The following is a 17546-nucleotide window of genomic DNA, read 5'->3' on the forward strand; positions in this document are numbered from 1 at the left end:
AAAAGTCTTGTGTTAAATGGTTGTGGTGGAGACATTTTGAAAAACTTTCTCAGAATGTTTCAAAATGATTTGGTTACTAATGTAAGACTTGTTATTATGAAGCTGGTGTGGTTTTTATTTGGCAAAGAAATACTACCATACACGGTAATAGTAAAAATAACCACCAAAGTATTGGATCATCCCATAAATAATGTGGTTTTTTTTATACTTCTTTATTTTTCAAAATTAAGATAAACAAAGTTCTTTTTTAATCTAAAATATACTCTCCTTCATTTTCTACAATGCTCTTTCATCTATCTGGTAGATTTGCAAGGCCCCTCTTCCAAAATTCACTTGTCTGTGATGAAAAATACTTCTCTAATACTATTTTGACCTCATCTACAGAATTCATATATTTTTCATCCAAATGATTTTGAAGACTGCGGAATAAATGATAATCAGATGGGGTAATGTCTGGCGAATATAGTAGGTGGGGCGTCATTTCCCATTCAAACTGTTCCAGCCTTTGGAATGTCATTCTTGTTGTATGTGGTTGAGCATTAACCTGATGGAAGAACACCTTTTGTCTTGAAAACCAAGGATGGTCGTTTTTCTTCTAGCGCGGACTTGAATGACCAAATGCAAGTTTCTCTGCTAGTTCCTCAACAGTTACAATGGGATTTTGTTCCACCAGGGTTTGCAGGACATCCTTGTCAAGCTTTACAGATATTCCAGGATGAGGCTCATCTTCTAGGCAGTAGTTTCCGGCTCGGAATTTCTGGAGCCATCATTGATACTAGCTTATGCTTATTGTCTGATCCCCATATACTGCATTAATATTCTTTGCACTTTCCACTGCAATGTTGCCTTTATTGGACTCATAAAGCAAAATATTCCAAATATGCTCCTTTGTCATTTTCATTATGACTTCGAAAAAATAACTGTTAAAATCGAACCACACTCTTCAAAACTTGCACTAAGAATAAGGACAAGGTAAAATTACTACCTGCTTTTATAGCAAGTTGATGCAGGTAGTTTATCCCGTCCCCCTCCAACTTTTAGTTCATGCAATTGAAAAAACTGCATTATTTATGGGATGACCCAATATTTCAAGGGACATTTCAAGAAGCAGATAACTTTTCCTTGATATTAAGAAATATGGATTTAGTTAGTCATCAACAAAACTATAGCACAGAAAAATGAATCCACATGAAGACAGGAGGGTTTCTTTTTAAAAGGATGTAATTTGGGATGCTGAGTTAACATTCAAATTTGTTTTTCCACTTGTTTTTCAAAATTGCTTTTATTTATAAATGTTGTCATTTGACTATGATAAAGTAATGTTAAAGTTTCTAGCAAGTGAATCTACAAAACAAGTTTAAGTCCTAAATGTGCCATTTCATTTCAATTATTTTTTGTAACAGTGATTTCTGGCTGTAATCAGTAGCCTATAGAAAGATAGGCTTCACCTGGCTAACTTTATCATATAAGCCTATGTGAAAAAGAAAGCTTGCTGGCATGTGATTAAATGATTCATTCATTTTTGCACAACATTTTCATTCCCATAGTGATTAATATAACACTTGAAAAGTATTGAGGTTTGAGGAATAATCTACAACCAATCAACTTTCTACCTGCTCGTAATTCTAACTCCAAAATAGAATTAGACTCCACCTACCTCCTTTGCCTACAAATAATCAAAAGGACTACATGCTATAAAGAATCTGTAAGGAAATATATAAATAAATATGAAATCAAACAGAAATGCAAATGCTAAAAAAATAATCACTAACCTGATGAAGAAGCTTAAGCTCAGTAATTAAACTAGCTTAAAATGGCTAATTTCCAGTTGATTAGATAAATAGTATGAAAAATATAATAACTGGTGTCATTGTAACTTATTACTTATGTACTGGATATATATATGTAAGTATATAAGAGGAAATAAATAATTCCTGAGAAATACAGTCTCCTGATCCCAAGTGAAAAAAGAGACAACTGGAGTGTTAAGAACTGAAGGAAATGGGCTGAAGTTGGATTATAGTTATTAGGTGCAGGCGTGGCAGTGTGGTCAGAAGCTTACTTCCCAACCATATGGTTCCAAGTTCAGTCCCACTGCATGGCACCTTGGGTAAGTGTCTTCTATAGCCTCAGGCCAACCAAATCCTTGTGAGTGGATTTGGTAGACAGAAACTGAAAGAAGCCCATCATGTATATGTGTGTGTGTGTGTGTGTGTGTCTTTGTGTTTGTGTTTGTCTCCCACCTCCACTGCTTGACGACTGGTGTTGGTGTGTTTGTGTCACTCTAACTTAGCTGTTTGGCAAAAGAGACTGACAGAATAAGTAGCAAGCTTAATAAAATAAGTACCGGGGTCAATTCATTTGACTAAAAAATTCAAAGTGGTGCCCCCAGCATGGCTGCAGTCTAATAACTGAAACAAGTAAAAGATAAAAGATTACTTTAGTCTCAAATCAGACATGATTGAGCAGATCTATATTCAAAAGTGTTTCAGCAACGACTATCCCATCTAGAAATATATTATCCAATGTTTCCTTCCTTTTTGAAGATGGTAAAGTAGGATTTAAGATAATTTGATAGCTATTTCCTTGTTGGCTCATTGGATGGTGGTTTGTGTATGATTGTACAGAAACAGTTAAAAGACTTGGATTTGAAGTGGTTAAAACACATGTAAGAAGGAATGAATTTTACCCTTTAGCATTTAAACTGACCATATCTGGACAAAATATGTTCAAAATGTCCTGATCCTGCCTCTCACACCTACCCTATAATGTCATTCTAAAAATAAACAGTCACATCGTCAAAAGATAAGGTGAATAAATATGCTGTACATGTGACAGAGAAATCTGAATGCTAAAGGGTTAAAAGTAAACAAAGAATGATACATTCAAATTCCAGTATCAAAATTTATAGCAACGTTGTCAATCACCAGTTTAGCTAATTTTAAATACTGGCTAAAAAAACAAACTTATTTTTCTTGTTAAAACTACTTTTGCAACTGTTGTTTAGGCTCCACATTGACCCTCACCAAGAAGACCTATGATGAAGGGCATTTCAGGTGCGACCAGCCTACCATTTTTAGGGGTATGCTGGAACAAAGCTAATGTGAGTTTTCATCATCATCATCGTCGTTTAACGTCCGCTTTCCATGCTAGCATGGGTTCGACGATTTGACTGAGGACTGGTGAACCAGATGGCTACACCAGGCTCCAATCTGATTTGGCAGAGTTTCTACAGCTGGATGCCCTTCCTAATGCCAATCACTCAGAGAGTGTAGTGGGTGCTTTTACGTGCCACTGGCACGTAAGCCAGTCAGGCAGTACTGGCAACGGCCACGCTCAAAATGGTGTATTTTACGTGCCACCTGCACAGGAGCCAGTCCAGCGGTACTGGCAACGATCTCGCTCGAATGTCTTTTCACGTGCCTTAAAATGGCAGGGTATGAGTTGAGGGATTGCAGCTATTTGTAACAGGTGGAGCAACCAAACAAATAGAATTTAAAAGAACATTTCAGTAATAAGAGAAAGCTTTTGTACCTGACTATCAGTATACTCAATGAGCAGGCTAAGATTTAGATTAGGAGTCTGCAGATGTGGAAAACCAAAAAAGATGTGGGAAGAATTGGTCAAATCTGATCTCAGGACACAGGACCACATGAAAGAAATGATGACAAACTGCAACAAGTGTTGAGATACCATACTGGAAAAGACAAATCTAATCCAAACCAGCAAGGAAAGAAATGGACTTAAAATGATATTGGTGAGGATTAGAGGTCATCAAGATCCTGACACCATCCTCCATCTTTTCTTCATGTTAATCCTTACTGTAGCCATGGGATGTTGTGGTATTTCTATGGAGACAATCTGAGTTTCCAGAATGCTCAAAAAGCTTAAAGATGAGCAATGTTGGATCTAAAGCACTATTTAAAAGTAGGTGCCACAATATAAGAATCATAAAAAACTTAGTTCTATTTAATATGCAGGAAAGGAGAAGGCAGTAAATGAATATTTTGAGGATGTTGCATTAGGATGGGACATCTATTAGCAAGAGTAGCTAAGAAGTGAAGACTTTTGGCTGCTTAGATTACTGGAGGATAACAGGTTATATAGAATAGGTGCTAGAGGTGGATTTAATACAGAGGTGACTAAGGAATTTTATGCTAATTAGTGATAAAATATGAGCCCGAAAGACAACTTGCAGTGTCAGAGCAAAAATGTATTTGATATGCAATGTAGATTTGAGAGTAAGTGCAACTAAAAGGAGGATGAGAAAACAAGTGATCAATGAATTGAAAAGAAATAAGGATGTGAGTATGGAGAAAAACAGTGTCATATAAGGAATACATGGAGAGTTATACAAAAGAAGAATTCTATAGGAGATGATATCAGAATTTAGGTTTGGATGGCAGCTAAGATCTACAGGATAAAAGTAAATGAAAATAAATATTGGTTTGGATAGTTATTAATTTATGACCTCATTGTAAATGATCTAATTAGATTGTGTATGGATTAAAGACCACTGTTCTAATGCTTTTAGGACCCTGATAAAGTTGTTACATTAGAGGAAAGGAAGGATATAGTTATAGAGACCAGTAGTAGCTTTACATTTCTGAAATAAATGTCATTCTGTGGAATTTCAAATCTATCCTCCCTAAACTCAAATGTTTTATGGATTGTGTATTAGTTAACTAATTTATTAACAAATAAATCAATCTATCAATGTCATCAGTACATGACAGAAAATGACAAAAGCTATGTACATTATATTTTTTTTGTATAAGACAAATTAGATCAGTGAGGAGTTATATAGAATACATCTTTGATACTCTAGCCATCAAAACACAGAATTTTGATATTAAGTAAAGGTTGTTGTATATGTCATTTTATAAAAGATATGAAAACATGATTTAAAGGCCAAAGTTACACGAAAACCAGATGAAGTTGCCTGATGGCCAAAAGTGGTAACATGAAGGAAAGGGATAAAAAATAGAAAAGGCATTTATTTGTAAAAACAAATCCCACTTACCTATGTAGTATTTGCTTTCTATATCATGTTTGTTCATGAGTTCAAGCAGGCGCACTTCAATTTGTGCCTGGTTAAGGAATGGCTTCTTATTTTTTATAATTTTCACCGCAACATATTCTAAATCAACATGGTCATAGGCCTTCACAACCTAGATGGAACAGAATGAAGTTTGATGTTTAAGAACTTGGAGGTGCTACAAATATATTTCATTAGAAATGGTTCTCAATAAATAGAGAGAGAGAGAGAGAGAGAGAGAGAGAGAGAGAGAGAGAGAAAGAGAGAGAAGGGAGGCATACAATGTCCTTAATCAGTATTCTTATTAATGATTTAAAATCTATTTCTTGCAGAATTAGTTGATCCAAGATGGGTCACTTTTTTCTCATCAGAGTGACCTAACTATTTAAAGTTTGCAGTTACTATCGTTTATGTCTTCCCTGGTTTATCTCTTTACTTTGTAAACACTCTAAGAACTTCTTCACTTAGTGTATATCACCCATTTTAACTTAGATGCACATGCTTAGACTTCTGATATTCAAGAGATTCCTCAACTCATTTGCACTAAATCAACTTGCAATTTTCATTCATTTTTTTTCCTCTTTATTACTATACATTATCCCTTCTACCAACAACTTCTTTCTCTTCTCCAATATTGCTAATATCACCAGGTTTATTTTTTTTAACACTGATATGGCTGTTCAGGTTCGCAATACTGTTTCTTATCTACATATCTTAATTCAGCATCATTTCTCCATTGAGATTAATCTTCTTATACCTAACCACTTCCTCTCAAATCTTGGTACTTTTGAGCAAATCATGTTTTCACTTAATATGTACGATTAATTTACATTATTTATCCATGTTAGTCAAACTCTATCGACACACCTTTTTGTAGGCAAACATTGTGCATCCAACAGACAACACATGTTGCAATTGTTGCAGATGCTCTACATTCACTGTGTATGTTTTCTACAGTATATTTCTTATATATACTTTATGAAGACGAGCTTTGGTATTACATGATATCAACAAGCATAACAATTTCCCATGTTTAAAGCCAGTAGTCTGGGAGAAGTAGCATTTGCTTATATCTCAAACTTTTGTTGGCTGAGTTCAGGTCATGTATAAAAGTTGAATTAATCATCATTTTCATCATTGCTTTAACATCCAACTTTCCATGTTTACATGGGTACAACTAGATGTTCCTTCTCTCACAAACCCTCGCCTATGTCTATGCAATGGTATATTTCCAGATGGCCAGAAGACTGGAAATGAATGATACCTCTTGTATGAGAGATGAGACATTTACAACTGTTATATGCCACCAAGATAAGGAGACACTAATACACACACACACACACACGTTGAGCTTCTTTCAGTCTGCATTAATCAAATCACTCACAAGGTTTTGGTTGGTTTGAGGCTATAGTAGATGGCACTTGCCTAAGGTTATCCATAGTGGGACTGAACCTGAGTTCACATGGTTGAGCAGTGAACTTCTTAACCACAGTTATGCTGCACCTAATCTAAAGTATATTTTCAACTCCAAAAGAAACTGCCATTAGGTTCTGTTAAGTAGTTTCAGACAGTGTTCACTTCAAATTGACAAGCAATACTTTATTATGTTTAAGCTAGGCAGTTAAAAAAGTGGAAAAGCTGACATTTTCATTTCAGAAGTGAATTAAGTTTCATACAACTTTATTCAGAAATATATACCGATGAAACAAAATATTTTTAAGAAAAACTCTACTGGAAATTTGAAACATAAAGATTTTGATCTTAACATAGGTAGACATAGAAAGAGGAAGAGGTCAACTGCTTTTTTGCCTTCTTACCTGGCCAAAAGAGCCTTTTCCAATTAAAGAATCAATTTCATAACGATCCATCCATTTCTCTCCAGGTGTAATGATATAGTCATGGTTTGTATCATCGTAGCCGTCATTATAGACAGGTACATTCGTACGTCCCTTCTTATGTATTGATTCATCATGTGGCAGTTGTGCTCGTCGTTTTTTCTTTGCATAGTATACCTTCAATGAAAGATATATCATTAGTTAAGTTTAGTTAAATACCAGGCAAGCATTTAATATAACAAAATTAGGGGCTGTATTTTTCAGGCGAGTTTCAAACCGTTGGCATTACTGTTCTGATTATAATAAAAGAAACAACATAAAATTAGTTTAGGCTGGATATCTGGTGACAGTGAAAGATTTGTTGGCATTTAGCATATTCAAATGGTGGTGAAATATAATATTTAAACATATCAAACAAATACTGAGCATTGTTTAGGTAAAGAAAACAGCCTACAATACTTGAGAGCCTCCACATTTGCTGTCTACTTTGCTGTCCCATTTCACAATATACACACTCTTCTGAAACTATTCTGTTCCATTCCACCAAGCTTACTGTCTGTCTGCCGCCGCTACCACCATCGATTAACGTCTGTTTTCCATGCTGGCATGGGTTGCATGGTTTGGCTGAGGTCTGGAGAGCCAGCGGCTGCACTAGGCTCCAGTCTGATCTGGCAGAATTTCTACAGCTGGATGCCCTTCCTGACACTAACCACTCTGAGAGTGTAGTGGGTGCTTTTTACATGCCACCGGCACAGGGGCCAGTAAGGCGGGACTGGCAACAGTCACGTTTGGATGGTGCTTTTTACGTGCCACCGGCACTGGAACCAGTAAGGTGAGCCTGGCAACGAACATGTTCGGATGGTGCTTTTTACATGCCACTGGTCATGATTGGTTGGTGATTTTTATGTGCCACTGGCACAGGAGCCAGTCAGGTAGACCTGGTATTGACCATGTTCAGATGGTGCTTTATATGTCCCATCGACATGGGAGTCTATCTATCTATCTATCTATCTATCTATCATTTGTTTATGCGTACATACATACCAAGTGTGAAAATACCTTCAATTATTTCAGATGATCGACCTCCTCAGTGTTCATTCCATTACTGTCAAACAATATGCCCCAAAGTTAGGCACTTTCCTCACCAAACCCTTCAATCTACATTCCTCTCTCAACAAGAATCTACCCAGATGTTTTGAAACATGCTACAGCATTCTCAAGAAGGGCAACCTCTCTGGCCCTACCATCTACGATTCTGTCACTCTCACTTCCAACATCTAAAAAGTGAAGGAGAAAGTGATTAGCAACAACCACATCCAACATCTTGACATGTTCTTCTTTCTTAATGATTATCTTTTTACCTGGAGACCTGCTCTTCTTACCCATGGGCCATCACCCTCAAGAAATTTGATGAAATCAATGTTGCTTCACTTGAAATCACAAAGTATTTGACTGTTTGGCATGAGAATTTGAAGCTAATCTGCTTGTCTATGGACCCCATCTTTCTCACATCTTTTGTACTAATAGTTTTTTTTTCTCTAACTCACATGTAATCAACTCCTATGCAATCCTAGTTTGGCTTCATCCCTCACATTTTAACCTTCTATACATCAACAACCTATCTGCTGTCACTACTGTCCATACCCTAACCCTAACAACATGGATAATGCTACTCTTCACTCTCTAAACTTCTGCACCCAGATGTCATCCACATGTAACCTAGATGCCTAATGCCAAACCTGTGCTGAAATCTTGAAAACACTCTCAAATTGGGTACTGTCAATCTTGTTTCCTTCATCATCATCATTTAATGTCCATTTTCCATGCTGGCATGGGTTGGACGGTTTGACTGAAAACTAGTAAGCTTCACCAGGTTCCAATCTGATTTAGCAGGGTTTCTACAGCTGGATGCCCTTCCCAAGGCCAACCAATCCAAGAGTGTAGTGGGTGCTTTTTATGTGCCACTGGCATGGGTGCCAGTTATGAAACATTGGCATCAGCCACAACTTGAACATCATTAATGCACAGTCACTACATTCACTTTACAAGAATATAGAATTTCTGAATAATAGTGTTGTGTCGATGCCCCCAGGCGAAGAAGTAGGATCTCCCAAGACATATAAATAGAGGTAGTCTGGCTGTGGTAGGAGTGTTGAGTAGCAGTCGAATAGAGATCATCCAAAGGTGCTAGATAGCAGTAGCATTGAGACATAACAAATAGATATTTTGCACAATAACGGGCTGAAAAATCCTTGGCAATAATATTGATCATATTTACAAAAGAACAAACCTGGTTTTGGAATTAACGATGCAGTAGATATAATTTCACATAGGTCAAAAACAAAAATAGTAAATAGGATCTTTATTTGTCACTGAAAACCATACGAGTCTAAATATGCTCAGCAGTATACAAGTCGAACAGTTTTACCTTCAATACTGTAGGCAAGCTTGGAAACCATATTTGCAAGAAAATACAAATAAAACTAAACTAAGCTCTTATGAAGTTAAGTGGTTCCAATTAGGATACATTGAAAAAAGCTGGCTGGATGACACTATATCTACTACTTTCTTCATAATTTTGAATGTAATTGAGATGTCTTGGCAATTTCATATATGTACGTTCTGTAAATTGCTTCTGATTTAAACAATACTCTCTATAACATTAAGGTGTATTTAAAATAAAACAGAATATAATCCAGATTGGATTTAAAAGATTGAATAACCTGAGTGAAAAATAATATGTTATTGAAGTTAATATACGAACTTTGTGTAAGACAATGAGTGGGCTGGCAGAATTGTTAGCATACTGGGCAAAATGCTTAGCAGCAATTCTTCTGGTTTTACATTCTGAGTTCAAATGCCGTCATGGTCAACTTTACCTTTCATCCTTTTGGGGGTCAATGCTATTGGTTTACTCCCTTCCGTAAAACTGCTGGCCTTCAGCCAAAAAGTTTGAAACAAATATATCAACTTTGTATCCAAATGATGAATCCTAATATTAGTCAATGATGATAGTAAAGATGATTTTTTATTGCATGGCTACCACACTACCTACGAATCTACATATGATTCTGAAATATAGTATTGCATAAGGTGCTTATGAATTATTTTTGGTTCAGAAAAATAATATTGTTTATCTATAAAAATGTAATTTTAACTGCTGCCTGGTGTTTAATTGTCTGATATTTTGTGGCATTTTGCTCTATATTTTGTAACCACCAAGTTTTATATCTATGACAATTACAACTTGGTACTGAGTAAAGTTTCATGCAGTTCCTGGAGCAGAATCATCATCATCATCATCATCGTTTAACGTCCGCTTTCCATGCTAGCATGGGTTGGACGATTTGACTGAGGACTGGTGAAACCGGATGGCAACACCAGGCTCCAGTCTGATTTGGCAGAGTTTCTACAGCTGGATGCCCTTCCTGAATAAGATAAGTAAGAAGAAGCTATGAAATTAATCCTCTTGAAAATTAGGACAAGATTTTGAAGTTGGTGTCACTGGATTCAAATAGCAAATCTAAATCAACTATACTTTAAAATAATCATATCATCCATGTTTTCTTTATCTAATAATTAATTGGCACAAGAACTTTGATATTTCATTAGTAATTTTTATACTCCATTAGCTAATAAATCAAGTTAATATCATGAATAGAAGCATTTATAAATGAATGACTTGAGAAGTAAGGAAATTGAAGTCATGACTTATATCAAGGCACTTATGACATAAGACAAAAAAGAAGGGCAGTTAAGGGATACATATTAAGATATTGAAGGCAACAGGTCATATGTTGGTCACTCATTTAATCAGGTGCTTGTTGTCTAGTCTTGGGTTTGCCCTGATCCAGAAGAACAATGATTTATCATCATCATCATCGTTTAACATCCGCTTTCCATGCTACACCAGGCTCCAATCTGATTTGGCAGAGTTTCTATAGCTGGATGCCATTCCTAACGCCAACCACTCCGAGAGTGTAGTGGGTGCTTTTACGTGCCACCGGCACGAAGGCCAGTCAGGCGGTACTGGCAATGGCCACGCTCAAAATGGTGTATTTTATGTGCCACCTGCACATGAGCCAGTCCATCGGCACTGGCAACGATTACACTAATCATAGATTAACCTTGTGAAGATTGTGAAATTTATATATGAAGATGGTGTTAGAAAGTTTAGGGTTAGCAACATAGTAAATGTCCAGTAGGATTCTGTCATCAGCTCTCTTCATCATCATCGTTTAATGTCCATCTTCCATGCATGACTGGGTAAGACGGTTGACAGCAGCTGGCCAAGTAGAAAACTAGCCTAGGCTACTGTGTCCGTTTTGGCAGGGTTTTTATGGCTGGATGCCCTTCCTAACACCAACCACTCTGCAGAGTGTACTCAGTGCTTTTTATGTGGCACTAGCATAGGCGTGGTTAGTTTTGGCATGATTTTAACAGCTGGATGCCCTTCCGAATGCCAACCACTTTACAGTGTGGATTGAATACTTCTATTCACAAAAGTATGGAATCTGGATTGTTACACATATGGACTTTATATGTTGATGAGCAGATCTTCAGAGAAAAATCTGTTGAGAAGTGGTGGGAAAATGTTCCAGACAGGGGAGCAATGTTTAAAATTTAAGGCTTAAAAAATCAATGTAGTGAAGACCAAATTGCCAATTAGTAAAAGTGAGAACAAAACTCCAGTGCCATTTGAAAAATAGCCTTGCTTGATATACAGGCTGAAAATAAGGAATTCAAAGCTGTGTATTCAGTGGAAGCAGTGGATACATGAAATGTGCAATACAATAAAATGCTGCAGGAGTACCCAAGAAATGAATTTCATGAATTGCTGAGGTGGTTCACTACATCGAGTGAATTTACAATTGGTAGATAATGTAATTGGTAATGGATGTAGTTGTAGTGAACATATAGTAACAAGAGAATGGAAAAAGTTTAGAGGATTGTTAACTTGTTTACAGTAAAGTGTTTTTTCCTTCATTAGAAAAGCAGGCAGTATGAGGTATGCACAATAAGTGTTGCTGTACAATAATGAAACGACAAGGATATGTTGAGTGACTAATATTAATCAGTATGAGAGATACAGAGCAGAAGTGAGCCACGAGGTTGTGCATTAAAGGCTTCTGCTGAAGTTTGTAGAAGAGCAGATGAGTGCTAGTGGGAAAAGTGTTGAGAGCAACTGATGGCAGGATACCCATAAAAACAGAGAACTGGAAGATGTGAGAAAAGCGGATGTTGGATATGAAAGGCTGGGTTTCAGAAGAGATGATGAAAGACAAATGACTGGTGAGACACTGCATAGTAGAATTGTTCCAAAACAGGTATTACAATCAGCAGTAACCCAACAGTTATAAATTCAAGCCATTTCACTGCCCAAGATGTACATCAAATGTATATAAAGATGATAGGATCGAGGATAAAAACAATCTCAATCAGTAATAAATAGCCTTGTACGAATGGTGTAAGAAGTAGAATTTAAATTGATGAAGACGATAGTCAGGATTTATTGCACTCTGGTAACAAGACACTTGTCCATGAAGACCTTAAGGAGTTAACAGAACCACAGATATCTAATTCAATGATTTCTACAACTTGAAGAAGAATGTTCTCCATATTAAACAGAGATCTTAAAGTTAAAATATCAGTAATGATAGTGTTGATTGTTACAGGGAAGAATTAGAAGCTCTTAAGATGAAGGTCTTAAAGATGAAGATAAAGCAGTCAACCGTTGATACTTTCTTGTTATTTTGTATTTTTTTTACTTGTTGCTTAAACTTAAAAACCTGCATTTTTTTTGTTTATTGAATTGCATATAATTTTGTCCAGAGGAATTTCTTTTTCTTCATAAAGTGAACCTATTTTTTGATTGAATTCTATATAATTTTGCTCAAATGACTGTTTCTAAATGTATGTAAGGTTATCGTAGGTTTACTGTATTTTATGTAGGTACATATTTCAATAACTGAAAGAATTTATCTGCATAAAAAATTCTGTTTTACTTTCCTATCATAATGAAGTTTCTGATAGTTAAATAAAAGAGGGCAACATATTAATTTCATTAATCAATGTCTTAGAGAGAGTGTGTGTGTTATTTCTTTACTACCCACAAGGGGCTACACACAGAGGGGACAAACAAGGACAGACAAACAGATTAAGTCGATTATACCGACCCCAATGCGTAACTGGTACTTATTTAATCGACCCCGAAAGGATGAAAGGCAAAGTCGACCTCGGCGGAATTTGAATTCAGAACATAGCAGCAGACGAAATATCGCTAAGCATTTCGCCCGGTGTGCTAACGTTTCTGCCAGCTCGTGTGTGTGCATGCATGCATGCACGCATACACACTGGTTACACTTTCCCTACACCTGTCGACTTACAAAGGTTCAAGAGGAAAATTAATAGTATCAATCTTGCCAGCCCAGGAAGTATTGCAAAAGCCCCTTCCTCTAGATCCAGCAAGTATAATAAAAATAAGCAATCAAATACTTGAAACTGGAAGATTGAAAAGCTAAGAGTCCAGCTCAGATCTGGAAACCACAGAACCATTGATAAATTTTCAGTTGTCTTATGCTCTATCACTGAAACTTAATCAGTCAATAAGTTAAGAATGGCCAGTCATATTTTGGGTGGGAGTAAAAATTCTAAAATAGAGGTTATATTCTAAGTATTAGGTATTAAACAAGTAGCAAGGAATTTCTGACACAATTACCACCGAGCTTTTGATTACACGGTCAGGAGTTCAAACCTTATTACACCTATTAAGTCAGTCAGTGTTTCTTATAGAGGGGCGGTAAAATTTAAAAAAGGGGCAAACAAAAATTGTCATGTCAATTAGAATTAAGTTGGTATTACAACTTGCTCACACCATGGTGAAGAATGAAAAAATTTTAAAGATATAAACTATATTTAGTTTACTCATAAATAGAAATGGGGTGGGGGCAAACAAAATTTTTTTTTGTGGATGAGGCTAGTATTTATCAGTTTGGGAAGCACTGTATTTGATTGTTCCCTTGAGAAAGTCACAGAACTGTTTTCTAGTTTGAGTAAGTTTCTATTTCATAGGTGAGTAAATAAAGAAAGGCATTCAGCTGTAAGAAAAAACAACAAAAATTGTCAATCTAGTAAATAAATATAAAAACCTATTTCTCTCATACTAGAAAATAAAAATAAACCTATAACAACTAAAGAAAAATATTTCACAAATCAACTCATTCTTTACTAGTAATGCTGTTATTAAAGAGGAAAAAAAAAAAAAAATCATCAAACAGAATATATTCACGTTCAGATTTTACTTTAATTCTGTAATTATCAGTAGCAATAGATAAGGTGGGGACGACACATTTAGAGCAAATTTTCTTATCAATAAATATCAGTATATGTTATTTATTTAAAAACTTTTCCATGAAGGAAATTTAGTGAATACTGAAATAATGTGAACACAAAACATCATATGTGATTTTCCAGGGTAAGTAAGTGAGTTTGGTAAAATAGTAGTCATAACATATTTAACTTCCATTTTAAACTTTACTACAATCTCTATGATACAATTCACTGCAAGAAATATTAAAAAAATAAAACAGGTGAAGCATGGTCAATTGAACTCAATCAAGCACCATTATAATTATGAATCATAAAAAGTAATAAAACACGTAAAAATTCTATTTAAAAATCGAATTCTTCAAAGGGCATTACCTCAGTAAAGATATTTTTAGATTATTGCAAAACCTGAGTAAACGAGATTATGTGTAAAGAATAGTTGTTCCCCTTGAATCACACACATAACTGATATATTTTGCAGCTGTTTAAAAATTTCATTTCCTATTTCCTATCTGAAGTAATACAGACTGACTAGTTAGTTCTACTACATATTCCAGACAAGTAGGTTAAAATTTAGAACACGGACTGTATAAGCTCTAATAAAAATTTGTGTCATTAGACGCACTTAGGTACATAGTGCAGTTTTGTAAAGGACATATTAGAAATTTCTATTCAGCTTTCTTCTCCACACACCAACTGTGGTATGCATTAGATTAAACATGTTAAGTGGTAAATTATGAAACCATTAATAGATAGTTTAGTTAGTTACTCCATGTGAGAATATTTTTATCGCAATACTTATACAACTTTTGTAATTTTCTGAAAAATACTGAGTTAATATATATAAGAAAAAGGGTTAATTACTGCATTTACTCACTATAAGTTGCACTCGTGTATAAGTAATTTACTAATTTACTGTTAAATCATAGTACAAAATTATTACCCTACATAATTTTAGTTTTGTCCTGTGTATAAGTCACAGCACAGTTTTTCTTTTAGTTAAAAGTATAAAAGAATGCAACTTATGTGATTAAATACGGTTAATAAATGTTCTAAATGTTAGTTCCCCAAATAAAAACAAAATCTCAAATTTGTAAGATAAAAGTAGAGTCGGTTTTAGTGAATGCTAGTACAAACCTAGTACTTTTTAAAATTTTGATTCTAAAGTGATAAAAAGTAAAACGTAACTCAGTAAAATTTCAGAGGGATGGAACTAAATAAATATGGTAAGGCATTGAATTCATTATTTTACCATTACTGCCCTTCCATACCTTAATAATAATGTCTAACTGAGGCACAAAGCCAGAAATTTTAGAGTTACCTTGTTATTTGATTGGCACTTATATTTTATCAATCCTTCAGGGATGAATGGCAAAGACGATCCTGGTGGTGCATGGAATCAGAATGTGAAGAGCCAGAGCAAACACTGTCTGGTGCTCTAACCATTCTGTCAATTCACCCCATTCATCATATTAATAACAGCAGTGTAATATACATGTTGCTGTATTTCCAGAATAACAAAATTATTGATTAAATTAAATGTTGATTAACCATCCTCCACAACAGATGTGTTAAGGCCACATCCCCTAGCAAAGAGGATTGGCCTACAAGAGTCCTGTGCTGGTTCCACATGAAAAAGCATTTGTGCCAGTGCCACATAAAAATGCTTGTGCCAGTGCCACTTTAAAAGCATCAAGCACACACTGTAAAGTGCTTGGCATTAGAAAGAGCGTCCAATCATAGAACCTAAGCCAAATCAGACTGGAACCTAGTGCAGTTTCCCAGCTCGCCACCTCTGCTCAAACTGTCCAACCCATGCCCGTGTGGAAAATGGACATTAAAGGATAGCGACGATGACTCTGGATTGAACAACAAAGAGGTGATTTGATTCTTAAATTTAATGTTTTCTCTAAAGACTCTTTACAAAAGAAAATGGCAAAAACAATAATTGTTTCTAATTTAGGCAAGGCTAACAATTTTGATTTTGAGGGGAAGAGAACAGTTGATTACACTGACCCTGTTATTTCATTAGCACTTTATTCTATCAACTTTGGAAGGGTTAAAGGCACAGATGACCTCGAAAGAAATTGAACTTAGAACATAAAGAACCAGAACAAATACTGCAAGGTAATTTCTCTGACATTTTAATGATTCAACCCATTCATCGTCGTTTAACGTCCGCTTTCCATGCTAGCATGGGTTGGACGATTTGACTGAGGACTGGTGGACCAGGAGGTGACACCAGGCTCCAATCTGATTTGGCAGAGTTTCTACAGCTGGATGCCATTCCTAACGCCAACCACTCTGAGAGTGTAGTGGGTGCTTTTAAGTGCCACCGGCCCGAGGGCCAGTCAGGCGGGTACTGGCAACGGCCATGCTCGAAATGGTGTGTTTTATGTGCCACCTGCACAGGAGCCAGTCCATCGGCACTGGCAACGATCTCGCTCGGATGTCTTACTGGCAAAGGCCACGCTCGAAATGGTGTACTCACATACATCATTTCATATTTTGTACAAAGTTTAATTCATCAACTGAGAAAGTGGAGTCGAATACTACCATACAGTTATACAACTGAGTTATAAACTCTTAACATCTGTATTTTCCTTTCGTGTGATAATAACAAGACATTTTAACATCTTCACTGGTGTTGATTCAATTCATCAATCACAGCAAAAGTAAAACAAGACAAAAACAAAAAACAAAAGTAAAGAATTAAAAGAAGCTAAAAGTTAGGGTTACATGACTTACCTCATTTATGTGTTTATAAGTCTTAATAAGTTCCACACTAAGTTTACGCAGTGGTGCATGGCTAGGGTCACGAAAAGTTAATGGAATGCGTTTCTGCATGGCAGTGAGATCATGGTGGTGTGAAGTAGCCGCAGCTACTGCAGCAGCGCTCAATGCCATACTGTTCAGGTCGTGGTGGCTTGCCAGTGACGACACTGTGGCGCCACTGTCTGCCATGATCATCAGCTGGTCAGAGCAGCCAACTAACTGGCCATACACCATTGAGGGCACATGTCCAGCTTTCACCAGCTGACCTACAATAAAAAAGAAGCAAATATAAAAATCATTAGAATCAGGTATGTAGATACATGTGTGGGTATGCATGCTTGATATTAATAAAAATATACATATACTCATTTTGAGTTCTATTTTTCCTGTTTGCACCAACATACCTGCGTTTGTATGTATGTATGTATGTATGTATGTGAGAATGCATACACACAGGTTACAAATTTTCTTTGAATCTGTATTTAAGAAATACAAAAATATCACAAATATGACAATTTATAAGAGAGATAAATTATATATATATATATATATATATATATATATATATATAT

The 17546-nt window shown here is 35.8% G+C and overlaps 1 protein-coding gene across 1 annotated transcript in view; it reads right to left on the minus strand.

The window, feature by feature from the left end:
• Positions 1-17546, minus strand: part of LOC106873196 (dual specificity tyrosine-phosphorylation-regulated kinase 1A) — a 95704-nt gene that overhangs the window by 31110 nt on the left and 47048 nt on the right. The window contains exons 2-4 of the mRNA XM_052968029.1: positions 16948-17240; positions 6856-7050; positions 5024-5171 (exon numbers count right to left, since the gene is read on the minus strand). Of these exons, the coding sequence (XP_052823989.1) occupies positions 5024-5171; positions 6856-7050; positions 16948-17240 (636 nt within the window). The remainder of the gene's footprint in view (positions 1-5023; positions 5172-6855; positions 7051-16947; positions 17241-17546) is intronic.

The sequence above is a fragment of the Octopus bimaculoides genome, chromosome 5 (assembly GCF_001194135.2).
Source record: "Octopus bimaculoides isolate UCB-OBI-ISO-001 chromosome 5, ASM119413v2, whole genome shotgun sequence".
In the NCBI taxonomy this organism is placed as follows: Eukaryota; Metazoa; Mollusca; class Cephalopoda; order Octopoda; family Octopodidae; genus Octopus; species Octopus bimaculoides.